General features: G+C 42.5%; 1 protein-coding gene across 1 annotated transcript in view; it reads right to left on the bottom strand.

The window, feature by feature from the left end:
- Positions 1-4,136: 4,136 nt before the first annotated feature.
- Positions 4,137-22,954, bottom strand: part of PPM1H (protein phosphatase, Mg2+/Mn2+ dependent 1H) — a 254,361-nt gene continuing 235,543 nt past the window's right edge. The window contains exon 10 of the mRNA XM_045789684.2: positions 4,137-22,950. Coding sequence (XP_045645640.1) covers positions 22,803-22,950 — 148 coding nt within the window. The 3' untranslated portion in view covers positions 4,137-22,802. The remainder of the gene's footprint in view (positions 22,951-22,954) is intronic.

Raw genomic sequence — 22,954 nt, 5'->3', positions numbered from 1 at the left:
CGTATTGATGGAGTAGTATTTTTAGCTAAAAACAGTTATACTAGGATTTCAGAGTTGAGTTCTCCGTGATTTTGGCACGCTCTGCAGTCATTGTGGCTAGATATGCTTACAGAAGCACATACATTTTTCCATTATGTTCTTTAGAAAATTAGAGGACACACCTGACTGTTAATCTGTATCGTGGAGTGAACTTTCTGGCACCTTATAAATCTCCCAGAGAGGTGAGACACTCCTACATCTGGGGTCTTCATCAGCACCAAACAGCGTTGTTCTTTGCTTGCTGTGCTCCGTGCGCTGGCGTCGACCCATGGCCAGCATGACCTTTACCCTCCGTGACCAACTCCTCCTCATCCTTCATGACCCGGTGCAATGGCCAACACGTGTGGCAAAGCTTGCCTGACTTTAGACTCTCCGCGGCGCTCCCTTCCTACCTCTCTCATGGTACTTAGGTCCTGCGAGCATTACTCATTTATGGCGCTGGATGCAGGCTCCGTGTGTCACCTGCACATGGCGTGGCTTGTGGCCCAAACAGGTCTCTGCTCCTAACCCCCAGATCATCTGTTCTTGTTCGGGGAGGTAACGCTTACCTTCCACTTCACTTTGCTCTTATAATAGGACTAAATGGGCCACCTTTGTTTCTACTCAAGCAGCGTTTGATGAGACTAGTCAGAGATGACAGGCAGCCCTCATTCCCCACTGAGCCAGTGCCCCCCTCGCTGGATTGCACTCGCCCACCTACAAAGGTGGCAGGACAATTACTGGTCGCCTGCTAGACCTGCTTCAAAGCTTCCTGTAACCTGGCAGTGAATGAAATGCACAACCTTCCAACTCAATGACATTTAAGGCAACCACTCATCGGTTCAGGCAGCAAAATAAATTGGTACTCAGCTGCTCCCCGTCTATTTCTCCGGTTAGAGCTATAAATAAAAGAAATGATGGTGCCACTGCCTGTGTGACACCGACCTGCCCCCTCCCCAAGCAATCACGTTTTCTCGCTCGCTCTCTGGCTTTGTTCCGGTCAGAGTGTTAAGGATTGTACCTGGAGGTTGCCTAGTGCTGTCTGCATTTGAGTCTTACACAAATAAATATAATAAATGAGCATGTATACATTTCAATTGCCTATCCACCCCTACTGAATTGGAAATTCATTCACAGGAAAATATTTCCCACTAAGTATTCTAACTCCTCCAATATTCTTATTTAGTCCCTTTTATTCCTGGGACTAAGTTGCATCACTCAGTGGTGACATTTAAATGACAGTTTCTACCGTAGCACAGAGTTATGACTTGTGAAGTGTGGTGTATGGGTGTGCTTATCCAGTAATTTATATATCTCATAAATACTAGTTGTGATATCTGAGGAGAACTCAAATGGCAAAAAGTACTTTTTCCCACACAATTGTGAAACATAACATTTTTAGAAGCATGTTCTGATACTTATTTGCCCCACAATTCCCTGAAATTCCTTCCCTTCAAAGCCATAAGCATTCTAAGCATTCCACCCCCCACCCCGATACTCAGACATTAAAAATAAAAACAAAACCTTGTTCCTGTTCTCCTTCCCACCCCCCAAGGCACTGATATCTGTACAAACCCAAACGGGAGGGGTGGGGGAAAGGATTCCGTCAAATCAGATGATCTTCACCGCTTTCAAACGAAACCTGCTTTAATCAGTATCCTCCCACATTGACTCGCGGACTGTTTAAACAATACATTATTCCTTCAGTTTCGGCCAGAGCTAAGCCTTTGCCAGCCCCAAACCGGCTCTACATCGGAGCTGTTGCCAAGTTGACTTCCCTGGCTCTGGCAAGAGGCTGCTCCCCGGCTCCGCTCGAAATTAATAAGGCCAATCAGAAATGCACAAAGCCGGCATGACCAATCATTCTCCAGGCGTTTGCCATCTCCCCTGCGGTCAGATAAATCACGCTAAAGCTATTACACCAATGACCATAAATTAGGGGGCCTGGCGGTGCGTCCCTCCCCAGGACACAGCAGGCTGAGATGATGGGGCGGGGTGGGGGGGTGGGCCGCGGGTTCCCGCAGCGGGGGAGGGCGGTGGGAGCGCCGGGCCGAGCAGCCCCGAGCTGGACGCGCGCCCCCAGCTGCTGACACGGGCTGCTCGGGCCTGGCCTCGATCCCCCAGGTGCGGGGACTCCATCTGCGCCGCTCCGCCAGGCTATTTACAGCCGAGGTTAGGCCGGTGATTGCTGGCATGGAAAACTCATTTCTCAGCCTGGCTTTTATTTACACTCTTATTAAGGAGCCCTTCACTCACGGCGGAATGGCAGCGAGTGGCTGCGACGCGCGCTTGGCCCCGGGCCAGCAGCCGGAGGGGCGGCGGGGGAGCGTCAGCCGCTGGGGAGCGCGGGGCGCGCAGGGACAAAGGCGCCCGGCTGGGCGGGCGCCGCGGCCAGCAAGAGCCTCGGCGTCTTGACCACCCTGCAGGAGTCCAGTGTGTCTGTGGCTGGACCTCTCCTCGCAGTGTTAGCCCCCTTGCCCGCTGCGCTCTTGGTAAACGTCGAACAGGAGAAAACACGAGTGATGTGCTTTGACCTCCATCTAAAACCCTAGGTAAAATTCCACCCGCCGAGGCCTCCCCTGCCTCCCCAGTCGGGTGTAGTTCCCTTCCCCCTGCATCCGTGGGGGGTGGACTCAGCAGTAAGGACTCCGGAGGGGGGAAACTTGCCGGCTGTTCTTTCCGTTGGCAGCACCTTAAGCCCCGAGCAGGCCCTCCGTGTGTGCGTGTGAGCCTGCATGTCCAGAAAACCCTCCTTTGCACATCTGGGGCTCCCCGCCATGCATATTCATGCCCAGGGCAGTAAAACCCAGCTCAGCTGCCTGGAGACAGCCGCCTGTGTTCTTGAAGGCTGACCAAGTCGAGAACTCTAGTAAAATGAAGACTGGGCTGTCTCTGAGCCCTGTAAAGAGGACTTGAGGACATTCCAGGCAGTGTTTTGTGGGCCCCCACTCCCCGAAAAGGGACAAAGAGGAAGAAGTTTTGCTGGGGGACAGTTTCTACAGCCCTTCCCTTTGCTGTGTAGATTGTGATTTGTTTCCCTGGTATCCCACCCACTCCCTTTCCTAGCGTCCTCAGCCGCTGAAACAGTGGATTACTCCTTTTTTCTGCATATGGTCCCTCTTGGTTTAACATGTTCTGCCTTCCGCTATTCTCCCATCTGATGACATCACGCTTCCCCCTTCCCTGCCTGTCTTCTCAGAAAAGAGTGGCTTCCTCTTCTGCCCTCCTGACCCTCATTTCTATCACTTCCCTCAGAAATGCTCCCTTTCTCTTTCCTGGTAGCTCAGGACACAGTCACTCTTTCGGGCTAGGGTGGCACTGGGGAGAGCAAAGACATCAGAGCAATAATAATAATTAACCCATGGTACTCCCCACAGGCCACCAGAGAAGGGCAATATTATGGGGCTGAATTGTGTCTCCCAAAATTTATTTGTTGAAGACCTAACCTGTAGTACCTCAGAATGTGACTGTATTTGGAGAGAAATGCTTTTTTTGTTTGTTTTGTTTTTTTAAGATTTTATTTACTTATTTGTCAGAGAGCACAAGCAGGGGGAGAAGCGGGCTCCTCGCTGGCAAGGAGCCCAGTGTGGGGCTTGATCCCAGGACCCTGGGATCATGACCTGAGTCAAAGGCAGATGCTTATCCAACTGAGCCCCCCAGGCGCTCCCGGAGATAGACCCTTTGAAGAGGTAATGAAGGTAAAATGAGGTCCTCTGGGTGGGGCCCAATCCAATATGACTGTGTCCTTGTAAGAGGAAATCTGGACACACAAGGAGACACCAGGGATGCGTGAACATAGACAAAAGACTGTGTGAGGATGCAGCGAGGAGGCCAAGCCTAAGCAAACCGAGGAGAAAGGCCTGAGGAGAAACCAAACCTGTCACCACCTTGATCTTGGACTTCTGGCCTCCAGAACTTTGAGAAAGTAAACTTCTGCTGTTGAAGCCACCTGGTCTGAGGTAGTTTCTTATGGCAGCCTCAGCAAACTAAGACAGGCACGACGGAAGCCTGTCTGGGACACTCCTGCAGCCCTCTCTCCTATTCCATGTCTTGGAAACTCTCCCTGAGGATGCCTTTGACCGGGCACAACTTTTATTTCTGTTATGTTCCAGGAGATCTTGTTTTTTTTTTTTTTTTTGAGATAAGAACCTACCAAGTGGTGGAATTTCTCTGCTGGAAGAGCTTTATTTTTGCCGCTTCTAATTTTCAGTTTTGTTCTATGTAGGGGTTCCAGACACAGGACATCCATCTAAATTTGAATTTCAGATAAACAGCAAATAAATAATTTAAGTATGCCCCAAATATTGCGTAGGACATATTTTTCCCATTTTTTTTATTTGAAATTCAGATTTAAGTAGGATTCTGTAGTTTTTATTTGCTAATCTGCTCTAGTTCGGGGTGGGGGTGTCCTTGGTATCTTTCCACAGTGGTTCCCACAGTGGTTCCCATAGTCACCTGAAGAACATTTTGAAAATACTGATGGCTGGGTTGCTCCCTGGGGATTCTGATTCTGGCTAAAGTGGTCTGAGGGTAGGGCCTTGTCAGCAGGACTTTTAAGCTCCCAGGTGATTTTACTGTGCAGCCAGGGCACAGAAGCCCTGCAGGAGGAAATGGGTATTTATTAAGGAATTAAATGCTCAAGGCCGCTGCATTGTTGGATTTAGGCTCCCTTAAGCTTGAATTCTTTGGGTTTTGTTCTGTGAAAAAATATTTTATCACTCTTCTTATTGCTGAGCCCAGAGGCAAAGGTCAAGTAGATCATCGAAAAGTGCCCTGTTAGTGTGTGAAATGGTCATCTTATTTCAGATCAACTGAGCCCATAAAGAGAGATGTCAAGAGCTGTAATATGGACACCACTGCAGCAAGTGACTCTCCGGCCCGACACTTCAGGTTTTGTAATAAATAGTGCAGCTGGGCCCCCGGTAAAAGATTTACCTTGTACCATTACTTTTATTACAGGTCAGTGCTCAAGAATGTAGGATCTGTTTTAAGCACACTTCCAGTTCAAGAGGAATGTGGACATAATTTGTTCTGTTGTTCCAGACCCTGGGTGTCTGTTCTTCTGCAACTATTAACTGGCAGGTATGGAGAACTTCACAGAAAGTTAAGTACTGTGGCTGATACCCCTGGGGTAGCACGCCATTCATTCTGCTCGGGTAAGGGCCTTCTGTTGGAGCCTGGTACTCTCTTTCATCCTAAAAAGAACCCTTGCCAAGAGAAACCTTTACAGTAAGTGTGAAGGACATGCTGGCACAGAGCTCCAGCTGAGTTAGAGTCAAAGCCAGAGTGAGAGGGAAATAAAATGCCTGTGACAGAAACACATTTTATAGAAAATGGTGCTGGTGGGTCAGCGGACAACACGGTGTGATGGCTCAGTGCAAAGGTCAGGAATGGCGATTTGATGGGAAAGGGCTTTGTTACAAATGCCATCTAAATAAGCGCATACACGATGGAGGTTTTGCAACTACTGCTTATCTAACGAGAAGTTCTAGAAACTGTGACAGTGCGAGGTGGTGGAGTAGAGAACATAAATTTTGGACTTGAAATCGTGGCTTCGGTGCTCCTTGGCTCTTGTGTCCTTGGGCAACTACTTAACCTACCTGAACTTTTATTTCTTCATCTGCAGAGCCGGATGAGGACTTTGGCAATCCCACTCTGCCACACAACCACAATGTACTAAAGAGAACAGTGGTAAAAACTGTGAATTTCCAGAGTTTTGAAAAAGATGATTTTAACTAAAGGACTGCAACAATCCAGGGAGTGTTTATTCAAGAAAACCAGCTGACTCTCAGTAAGAACTGGGAGCTTCGTGGCATTTTAAACTTAACCAGTTTCCGTACCCTCACTCCAGATATGTGCTAGCCCCGAACACCAACAGTCTCACAACCAGAGTAGCTCTGAGACCTAAAAGACCACCAGCCAATGAAGGGGGCAGCATGGGTTTGTAGCTCCCCAAAAAGCTGCAGCCCCAGAGCATTGCCACAATTTGACCTGGTGGTTCCCTGGAAAGACCCCAGCCACAGGGCTTACCTTAACTTGACCAGTTGTATGTGAACAGTTCTATCGCCACTGCATTAGTTAAAAACGATCGGCAATAAATGTTTAACATCAGAGCTGTATAAGGTCATACCAGTGGAGGCTAACAAGAGACTGACCCAAAGTTTTAACGAAAAAAGTCAAAACTGGTGAATGAGCTGTCTGTAGAGGGCACTGGAAAGCTCCAGCATATTACTGGAGACCTAGAAGTCCTTGCACATGCCTAGGAGATGTGACTAGGCCTGCTCTCTGACCCTGGCTGACCATAAGTCTCTGCAAAAGCAAGAAGTAAAGGCTAGAGTTGTCCATTACTTTCCAGAATGTGTGCTCCAAGTTTGATGAGAAACATTAACCTATATATACAGAAGCTCAATGAACTCCAAGTAAGATGAACTCAAAGAGATCACAGGTAGACACAACATAGTCAGCTTCTTGAAAGCAACAAGAGAAAGGTCACTCCATCACAAGGCATCATCAGCAAGTTTAATGTCCCAACAGAAACCATGCAGGCCAGGTGGCCAGATGATGTGTTTAAAGTGCCAAAAGAAAAAACAAAACAAAACCAAAACCGAAAACCCTATTAGCCAAGAACTTCATAGCCAGTAAAACTGTTCTTCAAAATATAACAGAAATTAAGACATTTCCAGGTAAACAGAAAATTTGTCACAAACAGACCTGTTTTATATGAAATACTAAAGAGAATCCTTCAGACTGAAATAAAAGGATACTAGACAGTAACTTGAATTCACATGAATAAAGAACACCAGTAAAAGTAAATATATGAGAATTATAAAAGACAGTATAAATGTATTTTTATTTACACCTCTTCTATATCTATATATATATATATATGGGCAATGTTTTTGTATACTATTGCAGTTAATCTGGTATTAATCTAAACTAGATTGCTTTAAGATGCTAGAGGTAACCTTTAGGAAAACCACTACGAAAATAACTTTAAAAATATAATTGAGAAACAACAAAGGAATTAAAATGGTGTACTCAAAATTATTTAATGCAAAAGAAGGCAATAATGAAAGAACACAGGAACAAAAAAGACATAAGACACATAGAAAATAATGAAATGGTAGATATAAATCCTACTTTATCAGTAATTATATTAAATGTATATGGATTAAACATTCCAATCAAAAGGCAGAGCATGTGCCATTATTGTTCAACATAGTACTAGAAGTCTTAGCAACAAACAGCAATCAGACAACAAAAAAGAATAAAAGGTATTCAAATTGGCAAAGAAGTAAAACTCTCTCTCTTTGCAGATGACATGATACTTTAAATGGAAAACCCAAAAGACTCCACCTCCAAATTCCTAGAACTCATACAATTCAGTAATGTGGCAGGATACAAAATCAATGCTCAGAAATCAGTTGCATTTTTATACACAATGAGACTGAAGAAAGAGAAATTAGGGAATCGATTCCATTTACAATAGCACCAAAAACCATAAGATACCTTGGAATAAACTTAACCAGAGAGGTAAGGATCTGTACTCTAGAAACTACAGAACACTGATGAAAGACATTGAAGACACAAAAAGATGGAAAAACATTCCATGCTCATGGATCGGAAGAATAAACATAGTTAAAATGTCTACGCTACCCAGAGCAATCTACACTTTCAACGCCATCCCAATCAAAATACTGATGACATTTTTCAAAGAGCTGGAACAAACAATCCTAAAATTCGTGTGGAACCAGAAAAAAACCCCGAATCACCAAGGAAATGTTGAAAAAGAAAAAGCTGGGGACATCACGTTGCCTGATTTCAAGCTATACTACAAAGCTGTGATCACCAAGACAGCATGGTACTGGCACAAAAATAGACACATAGACCAATGGAACAGAATAGAGAACCCAGAAATGGACCCTCGGCTCTTTGGGCAACTAATCTTTGACAAAGCAGGAAAAAACATCCAGTGGGAAAAAGTCTCTTTAATAAATAGTGCTGGAAAAATTGGACAGCTATATACAGAAGAATGAAACTTGACCACTCTCTCACACCATACACAAAGATAAACTCCAAATGCATGAAAGACCTTGATGTGAGACAGGAATCCATCAAAATCATAGAGGAGAACATAGGCTGTAACCTCTTCGACACTGGCCACAGCACCTTCTTTCATGACACATCTCCAAAGACAAGGGAAACAAAAGAAAAAATGAACTTCTGGGACTTCATCAAGATAAAAAGTTTCTGCACAGCAAAGGAAACAGTCATTAAAACAAAGAGGCAACCCACGGAATGGGAGAAGATATTTGCAAGTGACACTACAGATAAAAGACTGGTATCCAAGATCTATAAAGAAATTCTCAAACTCAATACATGAGAAACAAATAATCAAATCAAAAAATGGTCAGAAGATATGAACACTTTTCCAGTGAAGACATACAAATGGCTAACAGACACATGAAAATATGTTCAAAATCATTAGCCATCAGGGAAATTCAAATCAAAACCACATCGAGATACCACCCTACACCAGTTAGAATGGCAAATTGACAAGGCAAGAAACAACAGATGTTGGAGAGGATGTGGAGAAAGGGGAACCCTCTTACACTGTTGGTGGGAATGCAAGTTGTTACAGCCACTTTGGAAAACAGTGTGGAGGTCCCTCAAAAAGTTAAAAATAGAGCTACCCTATGACCCAGCAATTGCACTACTGGGTATTTATCCCAAAGATACAGATGTAGTGAAGAGAAGGGCCATATGCACCCCAATGTTCATGGCCGCATTGTCCACAATAGCTAAACTGTGGAAGGAGCTGAGATGCCCTTCAACAGACGAATGGATAAAGATGTGGTCCATATATACAATGGAATATTACTCAGCCATCAGAAAGAACGATTACCCAACATTTGCAGCAATGTGGATGGGACTGGAGGAGATTATGCTACGTGAAATAAGTCAAGCAGAGAAAGACAATTATATGGTTTATCACAAATTTATGTTCCACAGAATTATCATTTGTGGAACATAAGGAATAGCACGAAGATCAGTAGGAGAAGGAAGGGAAGAATGAAGGGGGGTAAACCGAAGGGGGAACGAACCACAAGAGACTATGGACTCTGGGAAACAAACTGAGGGTTTCAGAGGGGAGGGGGTGGGGGATGGGCTAGCCCGGTGATGGGTATTAGGGAGGGCACGTATTGCATGGAGCACTGGGTGTTATACACAAACAATGAACCATGGAACACTACATCAAAAACTAATGATGTACTGTATGGTCACTAACATAACAATTGAGAGTGCACAATGAATTTATAAACAATGGTGTAACTGGGGCACCTGGATGGTGGTTAAGCATCTGACTTCAGCTCAGGTCATGATCTCAGGGTCTTGGGATTGAGCCCCATGTTGGGCTCCCTGGTCAGTGCGGAGCCTGCTTGTCCCTCTCCCTTTCTTTCTGCCCTTCTCCCTGCTTGTGGTCCCTCTGTCCCTCTCTCAAATAATAAAATCTTAAAAAAAAAATAAACATGGTATAATTACATTTTCTCTGTAACAGATACTCTTTAGAGTCAAAGATACAAATAGGCTCACAATAAAATGATGGAAAAAGATGTACTCTGCAAGAAGTAAACAGACAAAAGAAGAGCTATACAAATATCAAACAAAATATACTTTAAAATTGTTACCAGAGGGGTGCCTGGGTGGCTCAGTCAGTTAAGCATCCACCTCTTGATTTCGGCTCAGGTCATGATCTCAGGGTCATGAGTTTGAGCCCCACATGGGGCTCCTTGCTCAGCAGGGAGTCTGTTAGAGATTCTCTCTGTCGCTCTGCCCCCTCCCCCTGCTCATTCACTCTCTCTCAAATAAATAAATACGTCTCTAAAAAAATAAGTTACCAGAGACAAGGGAGGACATTTTATAATGATAAAAGGGTCAATCCAACAGGAAAGAGAATTATAACATATATGTACCTAACAACAGAACCCCAGAATACACAAAGCAAAAACTAATAAAATTAAAGAGGGAAGCAGACAATTCAACAGTAATAGCTGGAGACTTTAATAGGTCACTTTTAATAATGGATAGAACAACTAGGCAGAAGATCAACAAACAGAAAACTTGAACAATGGATAAATTGACGAGATATAATAGACAGCTAAAGAACACACCCAACAGCAGCCGAACATTCATTCTTTTCAGGTACACGTGGAACATTCTCCAGGAAAGACTACAGGGATTCCCTGCTTTTCCAAAGTTTGTTTTAAGCCACTTTGCTTTTATGAAGGACCTCCATTGTGAAAGGCCTCTTGTTTCTGCTAACTGAATGAAATCCAAAGAGAATTTTCACTTTTACAAAGAAAAGGTGAAAACAGTGTTCAGCATTGGTGTTGCAGCAATAGAGGCAGTGCACACTCTGAGCAACAGGAGTGGTACCACCATGCTCCTTCCCCTGGATCTACACTCAGCATTTATGCATCAAGCTGCCAAAGCTTTGAACTGTGCCTATGAGCATCTGTTCTTCAGCCTGATTTATTTTGTGCATCCATTAGCAAGATGTGTCATAAAGTATCAGAAAAGCCTATAAGAGGTCTGGGAATGCTCAAAATTTTTTTCGTATAAATTAATGGTAATTGCTTCTTCACTTTATGTCATTTCAGCTCACAAAAGGTTTCACAGGAACACTCCATTTTTGGATAGGGGGGAAACCTGTTTATATTAGGTCATAAAACAAACCTCAGTAAATTTTAAAGGATTGAAATCACATAAAGTATATTCTTGATCACAAATGGGATGAAATTATTTCCTCGTTTGTAAAACGTGGTAATATTTACCTGAGAGGGGGATAAAAGAAATCAGATGTCAAGTACCTAGCACAGGGCCTAATAAATAGTAAGAATATAATACATAGATGGTGTTTTATTTTTATCTCATGCTAAAGCACGGTAAATCATAGGTTAGCTTCCTCCTTAAGAATAAAATCTAACTGCCTTGAATTGGTGGCAGGTTATATAACTGATCATGTCTTAGTATTGAAGAAATACAGTGTTACAACCCTGATGCTTCCCCCACCATCGTGGCTAAAAGTGGAATATAAAACTTAGCAGTAAACAACTGGAGCATTTCTAAATTATCCCATTTGTAACAAGTAAGATAAATGATTACTGATCTACCTGGTTTTTCTTAATGGTAGTCCATTAGTGTTCATTAATATGTGTGACTTTTTCATTCATTTCACACCAGAGAAGATCAGACCGTCTTTTCATGAGTTAATTCTTCCGATCAAGACATAAAAGTTTGGATTTTTACCACTTTAGCACAGAACCTCATTCAGTCTGTGACTACTTTTATGCAACAGAGTTGAGTAGTTGTGACAGAGTCCAAATGGTCCATAAAGTCTAAAGTATTTATCATCTGGCCTTTTACAGAAGAAGTTTGCTGAACCCTAACCTAAGAACTAAATAATTCTTGGGTGGGCCTGCTAGATGATATTCTAGGAAAGACACTGAAAAGGCATGCCAACATCCTTTTATTTCCAAGTCTGGATAACTTTTTTCAACATGGTCAATCTTGTCTCGTTCTGAGTGCCGATCAACTCCCCCCACTCAATGTTTGAAGCAATTCCCAGATAAACATTGTAACATCATCTATAAATGATTGAGTCTATATGAATTGTATTTTAAGACACATAACACTAATGATGATAGCACTTATCTTTTTTGAAAGTAGGAGTGCAACCACACTGTTAATTTTCAAAATCTACTGTGCATTTGGTAGACTGGCTAGATGGCCCCTGACTTCTTATATTAGGGCTTTGAGGAGTTGGAACTTTCATTTTTTTACCGAGGACAATGAGAATAGAGATTTCATAGTTCTCCAGAATCTCACCTGCAACTTTTTATCTCACCCAACTCAGCAAGGAAGTAATCTCAAATTCAGAACTGCTGAGACTACTATTTTCAGGTTCCAGAATTCCTTTGTTTAAATCCGAGATGTCTGGTTACTGACACGAACTAGTAGTGCTTAAAGGGTGTAAAATGTCTTGGTTTGGGACATTTTGCTATCATGACTTCACTTCGTCCTCATGTCAAACACTCCCCCACCCCACCCCACTCCCACCTCACAACAGTGCCTTCTGAATGAGCTCATCTACATTTACCTTTTTGGTGACTCTATTTGTAAATTAAAATTTTAAAAAATGGTAAAAGACAAAGTACAGATTTATCTTCCCCTTTTAGAGAAGTGCTATCCTCCAGGGCTACACTCAGACCTTCCAAAGCCCTGTCCATGTCCCCTTGGACCAGCAAATGATCAGATCTGGTGCCTGGAAGGCAGTCACAGAGCACCCTGCCCCCACCTCATGCTCATTCACACTTGGAATCTCTTGCAGGCAGCTTAAGTGGGATCAATAAAGCAAAAGAGGTTAGCTGGCTGGAGAATCTCTTCAGAAGTGAAAGACAAGACACTAAAAATGTAGAGATGTACTGAGAGCAGCAGTCTTTTCAGGGCTCTAATGATAGAAAAAGCAATTAAAAAGGCAGACTAATTGCTAGGATATATAACTCACTCTTTGGCCTGACATTTAATTGAAGGGAAAAACTGGGATGGCAACAACTTTGAAGTATTTTGTACATGGGGATTTTTAAACGATGGGAATTTTTAAAAAAATACACATGCACATACAATTTAAAAACTGTCTTGTTTTCCCTCCAATATAACTTATCACGCTCAAGCAACAGTCTGGGGAGCAACAGAAGCACTTGACTCTCCCAAAGGTCACAAACGGTCCTATCATTAAGTGAGGAGTTAAAGACCTTCCTTTCCCCCTTGTAGGCTCATAGCCTCAGTAGTCCTCATTTTCCTGGCTTAGCAATGATCACTGGAAGCTGCATGAAGAAGCAAAAACGTAGATGTGGAGGAAAACTCTTGCTGGGACCCCAATATAGCCATCAGAATCTCCACATTATTGCTGGAAGTTAGTTTCCCTCATTTCAGTCACTCTACTAGGTTCCATTATTGCCCAAGTTACAAATGTATTTTCTCATTGCCATTCTCTTCTCTGTTTAATTTACCCCAAATTCCTCCAAGCCAGGTTCTCTATACCTTGTTTCAGTTATCTATTGCTGTGTTGTATGTTATAAAGTATCCAAATCTTACGTGGCTTAAAATAAAACCATCTTATTTGCTCATGTTTCTGTGGGTCAGGAATTCAGGCAGGGCTCAGTGTGGATGGCTCCTCTCTGCTCTGTGATGTCTGTGGCCTCAGCTGGAATGGCCTGAACAGCTGAGAGCTGGCTGGGTCTCTCTCTTCTTATGGTATCACCTGAAGTGACTCAAGAGGGATTTAGGGATGAAAGATGGCCTCACTTCCAATGTCTGGGCACTTTGGTTATCTCCCTGGTGGCCTCTCATCACTCAATAATGTAGTCTGACATTTGCAGTGTGGCTGGCTTCCAAGAGCGAAAGCAGGTGCTATAAGGCCTCCTGAGACCTAAATTTGGAATTCTCAGAATGTCACTTCTGCATTCTATTAATCAAATCAAGTCACCAGCCAGACCAGACTCAAGGGGTAGGGAAACAAACGCCACCTCATGATGGGAAAAGGAGCACTTGTGAACAGATGTAGGAGGCATTTTTGGCAGCCATCTTTAGAGACAACCTGACGCAGCTTTCAGGAGCTAATCTGATAAGCTAAACACTGCTCGTGAGAGAATGCTAGAAGACTCCACCATTTTCCACAGAGAAGAAATGTCTTAACCTTCAGGTATCTAATCTTGGGATTGACTCTTCATGACTTTCTACTATTGAGGGAGGAGAAGGAGGAGGCACAAGTGAAGGGGAAAAAAGCTGAGGAGGTTTTACAATAAAACTATTCTAATATGTGTGTTTTCTAACTAGTCTGCTCTTCCAACCTAAGCTTCAGATAAGCTATAGCCTACGTTTAGCTTTCTTTTGTGAATCAATACTTAAGTTATTTTTTAACATTGTGTTATTTTCTAGATTACTTTTAACTTCCTGGACTCTAGAACTAAGCAGAATTAGCATTCTTTGCTGTCTTGTCCCATCTGTTAACTCTTCTGTATAAGATGGAACATTTTACTAACACTTTGTAAGTACTTAAAAATGCTTAAGTAACTAAGGAGAGTCTTGACTTCTACAGTCTTCAGCAAGTATATAATCACTAGCCCTCTCAAAAATACCTCCTGGGATAAAGGGATCAGTCAACAAGAGGATGAAACACTTGTAAATATTTATACATCCAACGTAAGAGAACCTAAATAAAGCAAATATTGAGAGACCAAAAGGGAGAAAGAGACAGCAATACAATAATAATAAGGGACTTTAGTACTCCACTTACACCAATGGGTAGATCATCCAGAAAGAAAATCAATAAGGAAACATCAGCCTTAAGTGACATGTTAGATCAGATGGACTTAAAGAGATATTTGTACAGAACATTCCATTCAAAAGCAACAGAATATACAGTTTTCAAGTGTACATGGAACATTATCCAGGATACATCATATGTTAGGCCACAAAACAAGTCTTAACAAATTTAAGACTGAAATCATATCAACCATATTTTCTGACTACAATGGTATGAAACTAGAAATTGGTTATAAGAAGAAAACTGGACAATTCACAAATATGTAGAGATTAAACAACATGCTACTGAACAATCAACAGGTCAATGAAGAAATCAAAGAGGAAATCAAAAAATACCTTGAGACAAAAGAAAATGTAAGTACAACATACCAAAACCTATCGGATGCAGCAAAAGCAGTTCCAGAGGGAGGTTCATAGCAATAAATGCCTACCTCAAGAAACAAGAAAAATCTCAACATAATTACACAACTCAAAGAACTGCAAAGTGAACAAAGTTCAAAGTCAGTAGAAGGAAGGAAATAACAAAGATCAAAGCAGAAATAAATAAAACAGGGACCAAAAAAACAATAGAAAAGATCAATGAAACCAAGAGCTGGTTCTACGAGAAGATAAACAAAATTGACAAGCCAGTAGCCAGACTCACCAAGCAAAAATGACCAGAACTCATAAATACAACTGAGAACAAAAGAGACATTATAACTGATAATACAGAAATGCAAAGGATCATAAGAGACTACTACAATTATGTGCCAATAAATTGGATAACCTAAAAGAAATGGATAGGTTCCTAGAAACATACAACCTTCCAAGACTGAATCATGAAGAAACAGGAAATCTGAACAGACTGATTACTAGTAAGAATAGTGAATTAATGAAAAATCTCCCAAAAAAACAAAAGTCATGGGGCCAGATGGCTTCACGGGTGAATTCTGCCCAAGATTCAAATAAGAATTAATATCAATCCTTCTCAAACTCTTCCACAAAACAGAAGAGGAGAGAATACTTCCAAACTAATTTTATGAGGCTAGCATTACCTGACACCAAAACCAAACAAGGATAGCACAAGAAAAGAAAATTACAAGCCAATATCCTTGATAAACATAGATGCAAAAGTCCTCAAAAAAACTTAGCAAACAGAATTCAACAGTACATTAAAAGGAACTTCATTTAGGATTTATTCCAGGGGTACAAGGGTAGTTTAATTTTCACAATCAAACAATGTGATACATCATATTAACAAAATAAAGGATAAACATATAATCATCTCCGTAGACGCAGAAAAAGCATTTGGCAAAATTCAACATCCCTTTATATGATAAAAACTCTCAACAAAGAGGTTATAGAGGGAACATACCTCAACACAATAAAGGCCACATATGACATGCCCACAGATAACATCATACTGAGTGGTAAAAAGCTGGAATCTTTTAAGACCGGGAATAAGAAAATGATGCATATTCTTGTTATTTTTATTCAGCATAATACTGGAAGAACTAGCCAGAACAATTAGGCAAGAAAAAGAAGTAAAAGGAATAGAAATCAAAAAGGAAAGGGTAAAACTGTCATATTTGCAGATAACATGATATAATATAAAAAATCACCCAAAGAATCCCCCCAGAACTGCTAGAGCTCATGAATGAATTCAGTGAAGTTGCAGTGTACAAAAGCAATATACAGAAATCTCTTGCATTTGTACACACTAATAACAAACTATCAGAAAGAGAAATTAAGAAAACTATCCCATTTAAAGTTAGATAAAAAAATAAGATTCCTAGCAATAATTTAACCAAAGAGGTAAAAGACTATACACTGAAAATTACAAGACATTAAAGAAAGTGAATATGACACAAAGAAATGGAAGGGTGTACTGTGTTCATGGATTGGAAGAATCAGTATTGTTAAAATGTCCACATTATCTAAAGCATTCTACAGATCCAGTGCAACTCCTATAAAATTCTAATGGCATTTTTCATAGAAATAGAAGAAATAATCCTAAAATTTGTATGGAACCACAAAAGACCCCAAACATCCAAAGCAATGTTGAGAAAGAAGAACAAAGCTGGAGGCATCATGCTCCCTGATTTCAAGCTATATTACAAAGCTGCAGTCAACACAGTATGGTATTTACATAAAGACAGACACATAGATTAATGGAACAGAATAGAGAGCCCAAAAACAAACTCACACATATATGGTCAATTAATTTATGACAAAGGAGCCAAGGATATACAATGGGGAGAGAACAATCTCTTCAATCAGTGGGTTGGGAAAACTGGACCTCTATTTACACCATACATAAATATTATCTCAAAATGGATTAAAGACTTGAATGCAAGCTGAAACCATAAAACTCCTAAAAGAAAACATAGGCAGTAAGCTCCTTGACATGGGTCTTGGAAATGATTTTTTTTTTTTTTTTGATTTGACACCAAAAGCAAAGGCATCAACAGACAGCAAAAATAAACAAGTGTGATTACATCAAACTAAAAAGCTTCTGTACAGCAAAGGAAACCATCAACAAAATGAAAAAGCAACCTACTGAATGGGAGAAAATATTTGCAAATCATGTATCTGGTAATAGGTTAATATCCAAAATATATAAAGAACTCATACAATTCAATAACAATAAAAAAACAACAAACCCAAAGCAACTCAATTAAAAAAATGGGCAGAAGATCTGAATAGACATTTTTCCAAAGAAGACCTACAGATGGCCAACAGACACATGAAGAGGTATGCAACATCACTAATCATCAGGGAAATGTAAATCAAAACCGTAAGATATCACCTCACACTTGTTAGAATGGTTCTTATAAAAAAGATAAGAAATGACAAGTGTTGGCAAGGATGTGGTGAAAGGGAGACCCTGTGCACTACTGGTGGGACTGTAAACTGCCACAGCCACTATGGAAAACAGTATGGAGATTCATTAAAAAATTACAAAACAGAACTACCATATGATCCAGCAATTCCACTTGTAGGTATTTATCCAAAGAAAACGAGAACACTAACTTGAAAAGACATATGCACTCCCATGATGACTGCAACATTATTTACAATGGCCAAGATATGGAAAAACCCAAGTCTCCATCAATGAATGAATGGATAAGGAAAATATACACACACAGGATATTATTCAGTTATAAAAAATAATGAAATCTTGCCATTTGTGACCATGTGGATGGATCTTAAGGGCATTATGATAAGTGAAATAAGATAAATACCATATGAGCTCACTTATATGTGGTATCTAAAAAATAAATAAAAACAAGAACAGGCACAGAGAACAGACTGGTGGTTGGGAGAGGCAGGGATGAGGGGTGGGAGAAATGGGTGGCTGAGGGTCAAAAAATACAAACTCGCAGTTGTAAGTAAGTCATGAGGATGTAATGTACAGCACGGTGACTATAGTTAATAATACTGTACTGCATATTTCAAAGTTTCTAAGTGAGTGAAAGTTATCACAAGAAAAAATACTTTTGTTAATACGAATGTGATGGATTAACTAGAAGTTCTGTGACGATCACCTTGCACCATATGCACATATCAAATCACTATTGTACACCGGAAGCTAATGTAATGTTGCGTATCAGTTATACCTCAAGAAAAAGAAAAAGAAAAAGAATACCTCTTGGGAGCAATTCTTGGTAGTAACCTCCAAGATGTTTCTTCTGGACGCATTGCTGAAATGGATAGCCTTTACCGCTATTCTTGCGAAGGTTTATAGACTCGGCATCCATTCCCTTTTGAATGTCTTTCGAATCTGGTCACAGTTTGTAACTGCCCGTGAGGTCATGACACTCCCGTCATTCCATTACCTGATACGAAGAAACTTCAGAGCGAATGAAAAGAAATGACACAAACGTTTTTCTAAAGGTGTCCTATATACATATATATAATGTTTTATTTTAAAATGTCATTGAGCATATACATTTCTTTAGCTTTTCCAGGGAACATCGCACCTAAGTTTCGAAACACACAAAATAGATCCCCTTTACTAAACAGTTTTCATTTTGGGGGGTTACAAAAGTCAAGGTTTCACGATCACAAAGCATAAAGGTACATGTTTCTGAAGCCATTTTCAGGCAGATTCCTGTCATTCTCTGTACATCTGGTATTTCTGGAAACCCAGACCATGATGCATTCTTTACAAATGATCTCCCCCGTGGGCCTCCCTGGGTCTCCAGAAGAAACAGAGAAAACGGAAGCGAACAGAAGTAAGAGAATAACCTCAGGACTCCCCGGACACAAAATACTATGGAAGATCAGAAGAGTGGGGGGCACAAGGGTCTCCTTCAAGTACGCTGCAGTAGAAAACGACAGCACGTTTACAGCCTCATTTGGTCACTGTCTACCTGCTTGCTACGTGAACAAGACTTCATCGAAGACGCAGAGGAAAAATGAAAGCTATTTACATGTAACATCACGGATCGGAAAGAGCAGTCGTGCCCAGACTGGCACTCCCGTCTGACAAAGAGCTGCCACGGTGCTCACCTAAGACGGCAGTTGGCTGCTCACGTAGTGTCCTCTGAAAAATCCCAGGGTACGCACCTGCCACATCAGCCGCACCCGCCCGGTCTGCTCAGCGTGGTGGGCTGCGTATGGTGTGCAGACTCTGACACTTCTCCGCAGCTGTAGAGTCCTCACAAACCCAAATTTCTAGTGTAAGATTCTGTCCTGGGGCCAGATACCGTTTTCCTCTTTTCTTAGATCTGGTAAATTTTAGGGTCAGCCTGATTGTTCTCTGCGTAGATGGTGACTCCTCACTGCTTTCTCCAAGTGTCCCAGAAGCAGTAATTTACTGAAAATAGAATCTCATAAAAGTTTAACATATTCCCTCTGAGAACAGTGGTGCTGCTGGGTCACTTAAGGAAAGGTCAGATCCTCAAACTGTGGTGGAAAGAAACCACTGCCCGCTCTTGACCTTGTTGGAAAAAAACTGGCAGACGAGGAAGGAGGTGCAGTCTAGAGGAGAATCGGAATTTTAAAGATGTGGGAGTCTTTTTCCACATGTTTCCATGTCAGTGCTCTTGGTAAACAAAAATTCCGCCCAAATGGCCAAGATTGGAGGCCACATCTGGGTCCCGAGACTCGCATCCCTGCCCAATATCCACCTACGGCTGTAGCTGTTCCCGAGAAGTAAAGGAATCCTTAGGAGTAAGGAGAAGGTGAGCACAGCTGACTTTGCACAGCCCCACAGAGGTAAGCTGCCAGGAATTAAAAAATCAAAAACACCCCAAATTCCCCAAAGTTGTGGAAAGGAACTGAAATTGCCACGTTTTGTGGTCTGTCCTAGTCCACAGCTGAGGACTTGGCCTAGCCCGATTTTCACCTCTCCCTTGCCACCCCAAGAATGGCAGTCAGGTAAGCAGAACCACCACTGAACCTACCCTCCACCTCTGACTGCCGCGCTGCTCTCCCTGCAGGTGTCACGAGAACAAGCGTTTGGTTGTCGCCCCACAAAAGGCTGCAGGGTGTGGATGGGGTAGGAGTTTGCTGTCTTTAAGGAAAAGACCGTCCCCAAGTATTCCGAAGAGCAGGGTCCAGCCCAACAAAGAGATTTAGAACTGAAAGAGCCTTTCATTAGAGGAGGTGGCCACACACACCCCAAGACAACCATAAAGACCTGACTAGGAAGTCGAAAGCTTTTTATTAAACAAGACTTCCTCGGAGGCTATTAGGACAACAGATTTGGCTATAAGTCAGATACACAGGATTTCAGAACCACATATAAATATGTTCTTCAGAATTTTGAGTGTGTTGCCTTTTGACCTCTCTAGGAATGCTCCAAAGGCTGTTATGTAGAAACAGTTACTGCTCTGGGATGGGATGGCATGGGGCCTGGGTGAAAAATAAAGCCAAACAGAGTAAGCTCAATTCACAGAGCAATATCAGTGCTGGGTAGATCTGCTATGGGAATCAACAAATCACTTTTTTCACATATGATTTATCCACCTCATTGGTAATTTTCCTCCCATCCCCCAAACAGAAACAGGGCTTCAGCTTTTTACTAAGATCTTTCCACCAAGGAGGCTTATGAAAAGAATTCCTGGATACCTTTCTAACTAACCAGCAGGACTAAATGCTCAAGACTTTAGGATACACTGAAAAAGGGGGTTCCAGAATTTTTCCTGAGACATGTCTTGGCAGTACATGAATTGGTGAATTGAGTAGACGACTATCATGGCATCTATGCCCAAAGTCGGTGGTGGCTCAAATAAAAGTAGAAAAGCTCAAGGTAGGACCAACATAGAAAGCCCAGGACAGAAAACAGATGAAAGGCAATGGGAACATGGGAAAGAGGCAATTGCGTATGAGGACAGCTTCCCAAAGAAGGCAGTTCAGAGTCCTCCACGAAGAACTTTGTTTTCCATTTGTACGTGACTTGGAGCCAGGGCGGGAACAGAAGGTGGAACCACATTGCTGTGGGATGCCTGCATGTTGTCCCATAGCATCTTATTCTGCCAGAGAAGCAAATGGTTTACCACACACTTGTCCCCACAGAGCCATGTGGGGTTGCTCCGATCTCCTGGAGGAGGAGGGAGGCTGTCAGATGCTAAGATGACCCCTGACAAGGTAGTAGTCCAATTCTTCCCTGACAACATTTGGCAAACAGCTGGTGGGTAAATTCCCATAGTACTTTACCTACCAGACAGGGCATCATTTCCACACTGTGGAATGAATTCATTCCTGAGTAGAGAGGCTCCAGGCCTTTCCTAATAAAATAACTGTAACTCCAGGAAGGTGACGAACCATCCTGGAGGAAAGGTTCCTCTCCTCTCCTCTGGGGAAGGGATTCAACAAACATGCAAACTGGAACTGGCGCTCAAGCAGTTTTGGGAATCACATCAATGACATTTTACTGTATGGGGTGGGAAGAATGTTTACATCACACAAAACTGTCAAGATGGTAATGAAGCCACAGGAGGTGTGCAGGAAGCAGACTCAGTAATCAGACACCGCTCCACAAGGTCCTCCAATGCAGAGCAGTAGTCTGCCTGAGAGAAGTGATTTCTAAAATTCTATTTTGTGATTCCTCTTGGTAGAGAAGCAACAGGTAGATCTGATGTCCACTGCCTCTGCAGCTCTTGTGAGGAACACTCAGAAGTGGAGCTACAGTGGGAATGGAGGTTTCAGCTGTGGGTGGCTGGGACGTGATTCCAAGAGGAAGGAATGGGGCACACAGCATGAGAATGGCCAGTCAACCCAATTCAAATTCACTCTTATCAAATGGCTATTCCAAGTGGGCCTTGCCTGAGGATGAGGGGGAGAGCAGGACTGCTGCTCCCTGACAGTACACGGATACTTACTGATATGGAATGGCCTTGGGGACAGTCACAGCCCATGGAACCTGGATCCAAAATGGAGGAATGGTCTTCATACGAGGTATGGTGACCTGACTGATACATGGAGCTTCCTGTTCTGATCTTTTCTTAAACACTGCTTTACATATGTCCCCATGGCACAGCAGGTGGGGAGGGCCAACGATTTCAGAAATGAAAACCTAGATTCTCAGAGAAATCTCAAGCCACAAAAGGGGGACCCCTGGAAACAACTGAGGAACTGTTGGTCCAAAGAAACACCCATATTTTCATGAAAACACACTGATTTGGTGAGAAAACTCAACTCAGGAACAAACTGTTACATAACAAAGACAGGACTCTGTCAGCCAGGGCACTGCTCCAGAAGGCTGCCTGGGTGGTGTGGGCTACAGAATATGGGGACAGTCTGGGCTGGACTTTGACATACAAATTCCTCAGCAAGGAGCTGGAAAGTCCCAGGCCTGTTTTATGGAAGAGAAACAATTAAGATTCAAGGAATATCAAAAAGAAAAAAATCCCTGCCTTACCCCACCATAACCACAAAAGAATGAAGAGAGAGAGAGAGACATAAACACACACACAGATGGTGTTCCCTGAAATAAATCTCAGGCTTACTAGAAGGTGGGTGCTTACAGTTTCTGAGGCATGATCCCCAACTTTCCAATGCAGCACTTTTAACCCGTAGAGAAGCTGGCAGCTTGACAGGCCGAAGAGTCTTCTGCCAGTAACACCTGAAAATGGCTGCCCAGCTACTCCAAATAAATATGATGTGTGTGCCCAAAATAGGCAATGGCCGCCTAGGAGGCCTATTAAAGGAACCAAAAGAAACACAGCGCTCAGTAGCGGCCTTTATGTTTTGCTCTTGTTGAGTATCCAGACCTGTTACTGAAGAGGAAACTGAAATCTAAGGGTCCCCCAGAAGTACAGCCAGAGGCCTTTCAGCAGCAAACTCCCCACCTGGGCTGGGAAGAGGTTGCATCCCCTGGAACTCTGCTGGGGCGCTTCCCAGTCCTGCCCTGCTAAGAGGTATCCCAGCTTTCTCCCCTGCTGTCCTCCCAACGCCCTGGACTGCTCTCATGAAAGTTTGTTCCCATGTATTAAAGGAATGACATATACAGAAATGTCGTCTCCTGAGCCCAGTCGGTCGTTAGATATCCGCCATCCTCTGTCCTTCAGGACCCCGCGGGCACGCATCACCAGGTCCTGAGCTGCCAGTGTGTACCTGT

This window comes from Ursus americanus, chromosome 17 (genome assembly GCF_024610735.1).
Source record: "Ursus americanus isolate L20-20 chromosome 17, mUrsAme1.1.p, whole genome shotgun sequence".
NCBI lineage: Eukaryota > Metazoa > Chordata > Mammalia > Carnivora > Ursidae > Ursus > Ursus americanus.
This window is presented reverse-complemented; position numbering and strand designations above follow the sequence as displayed.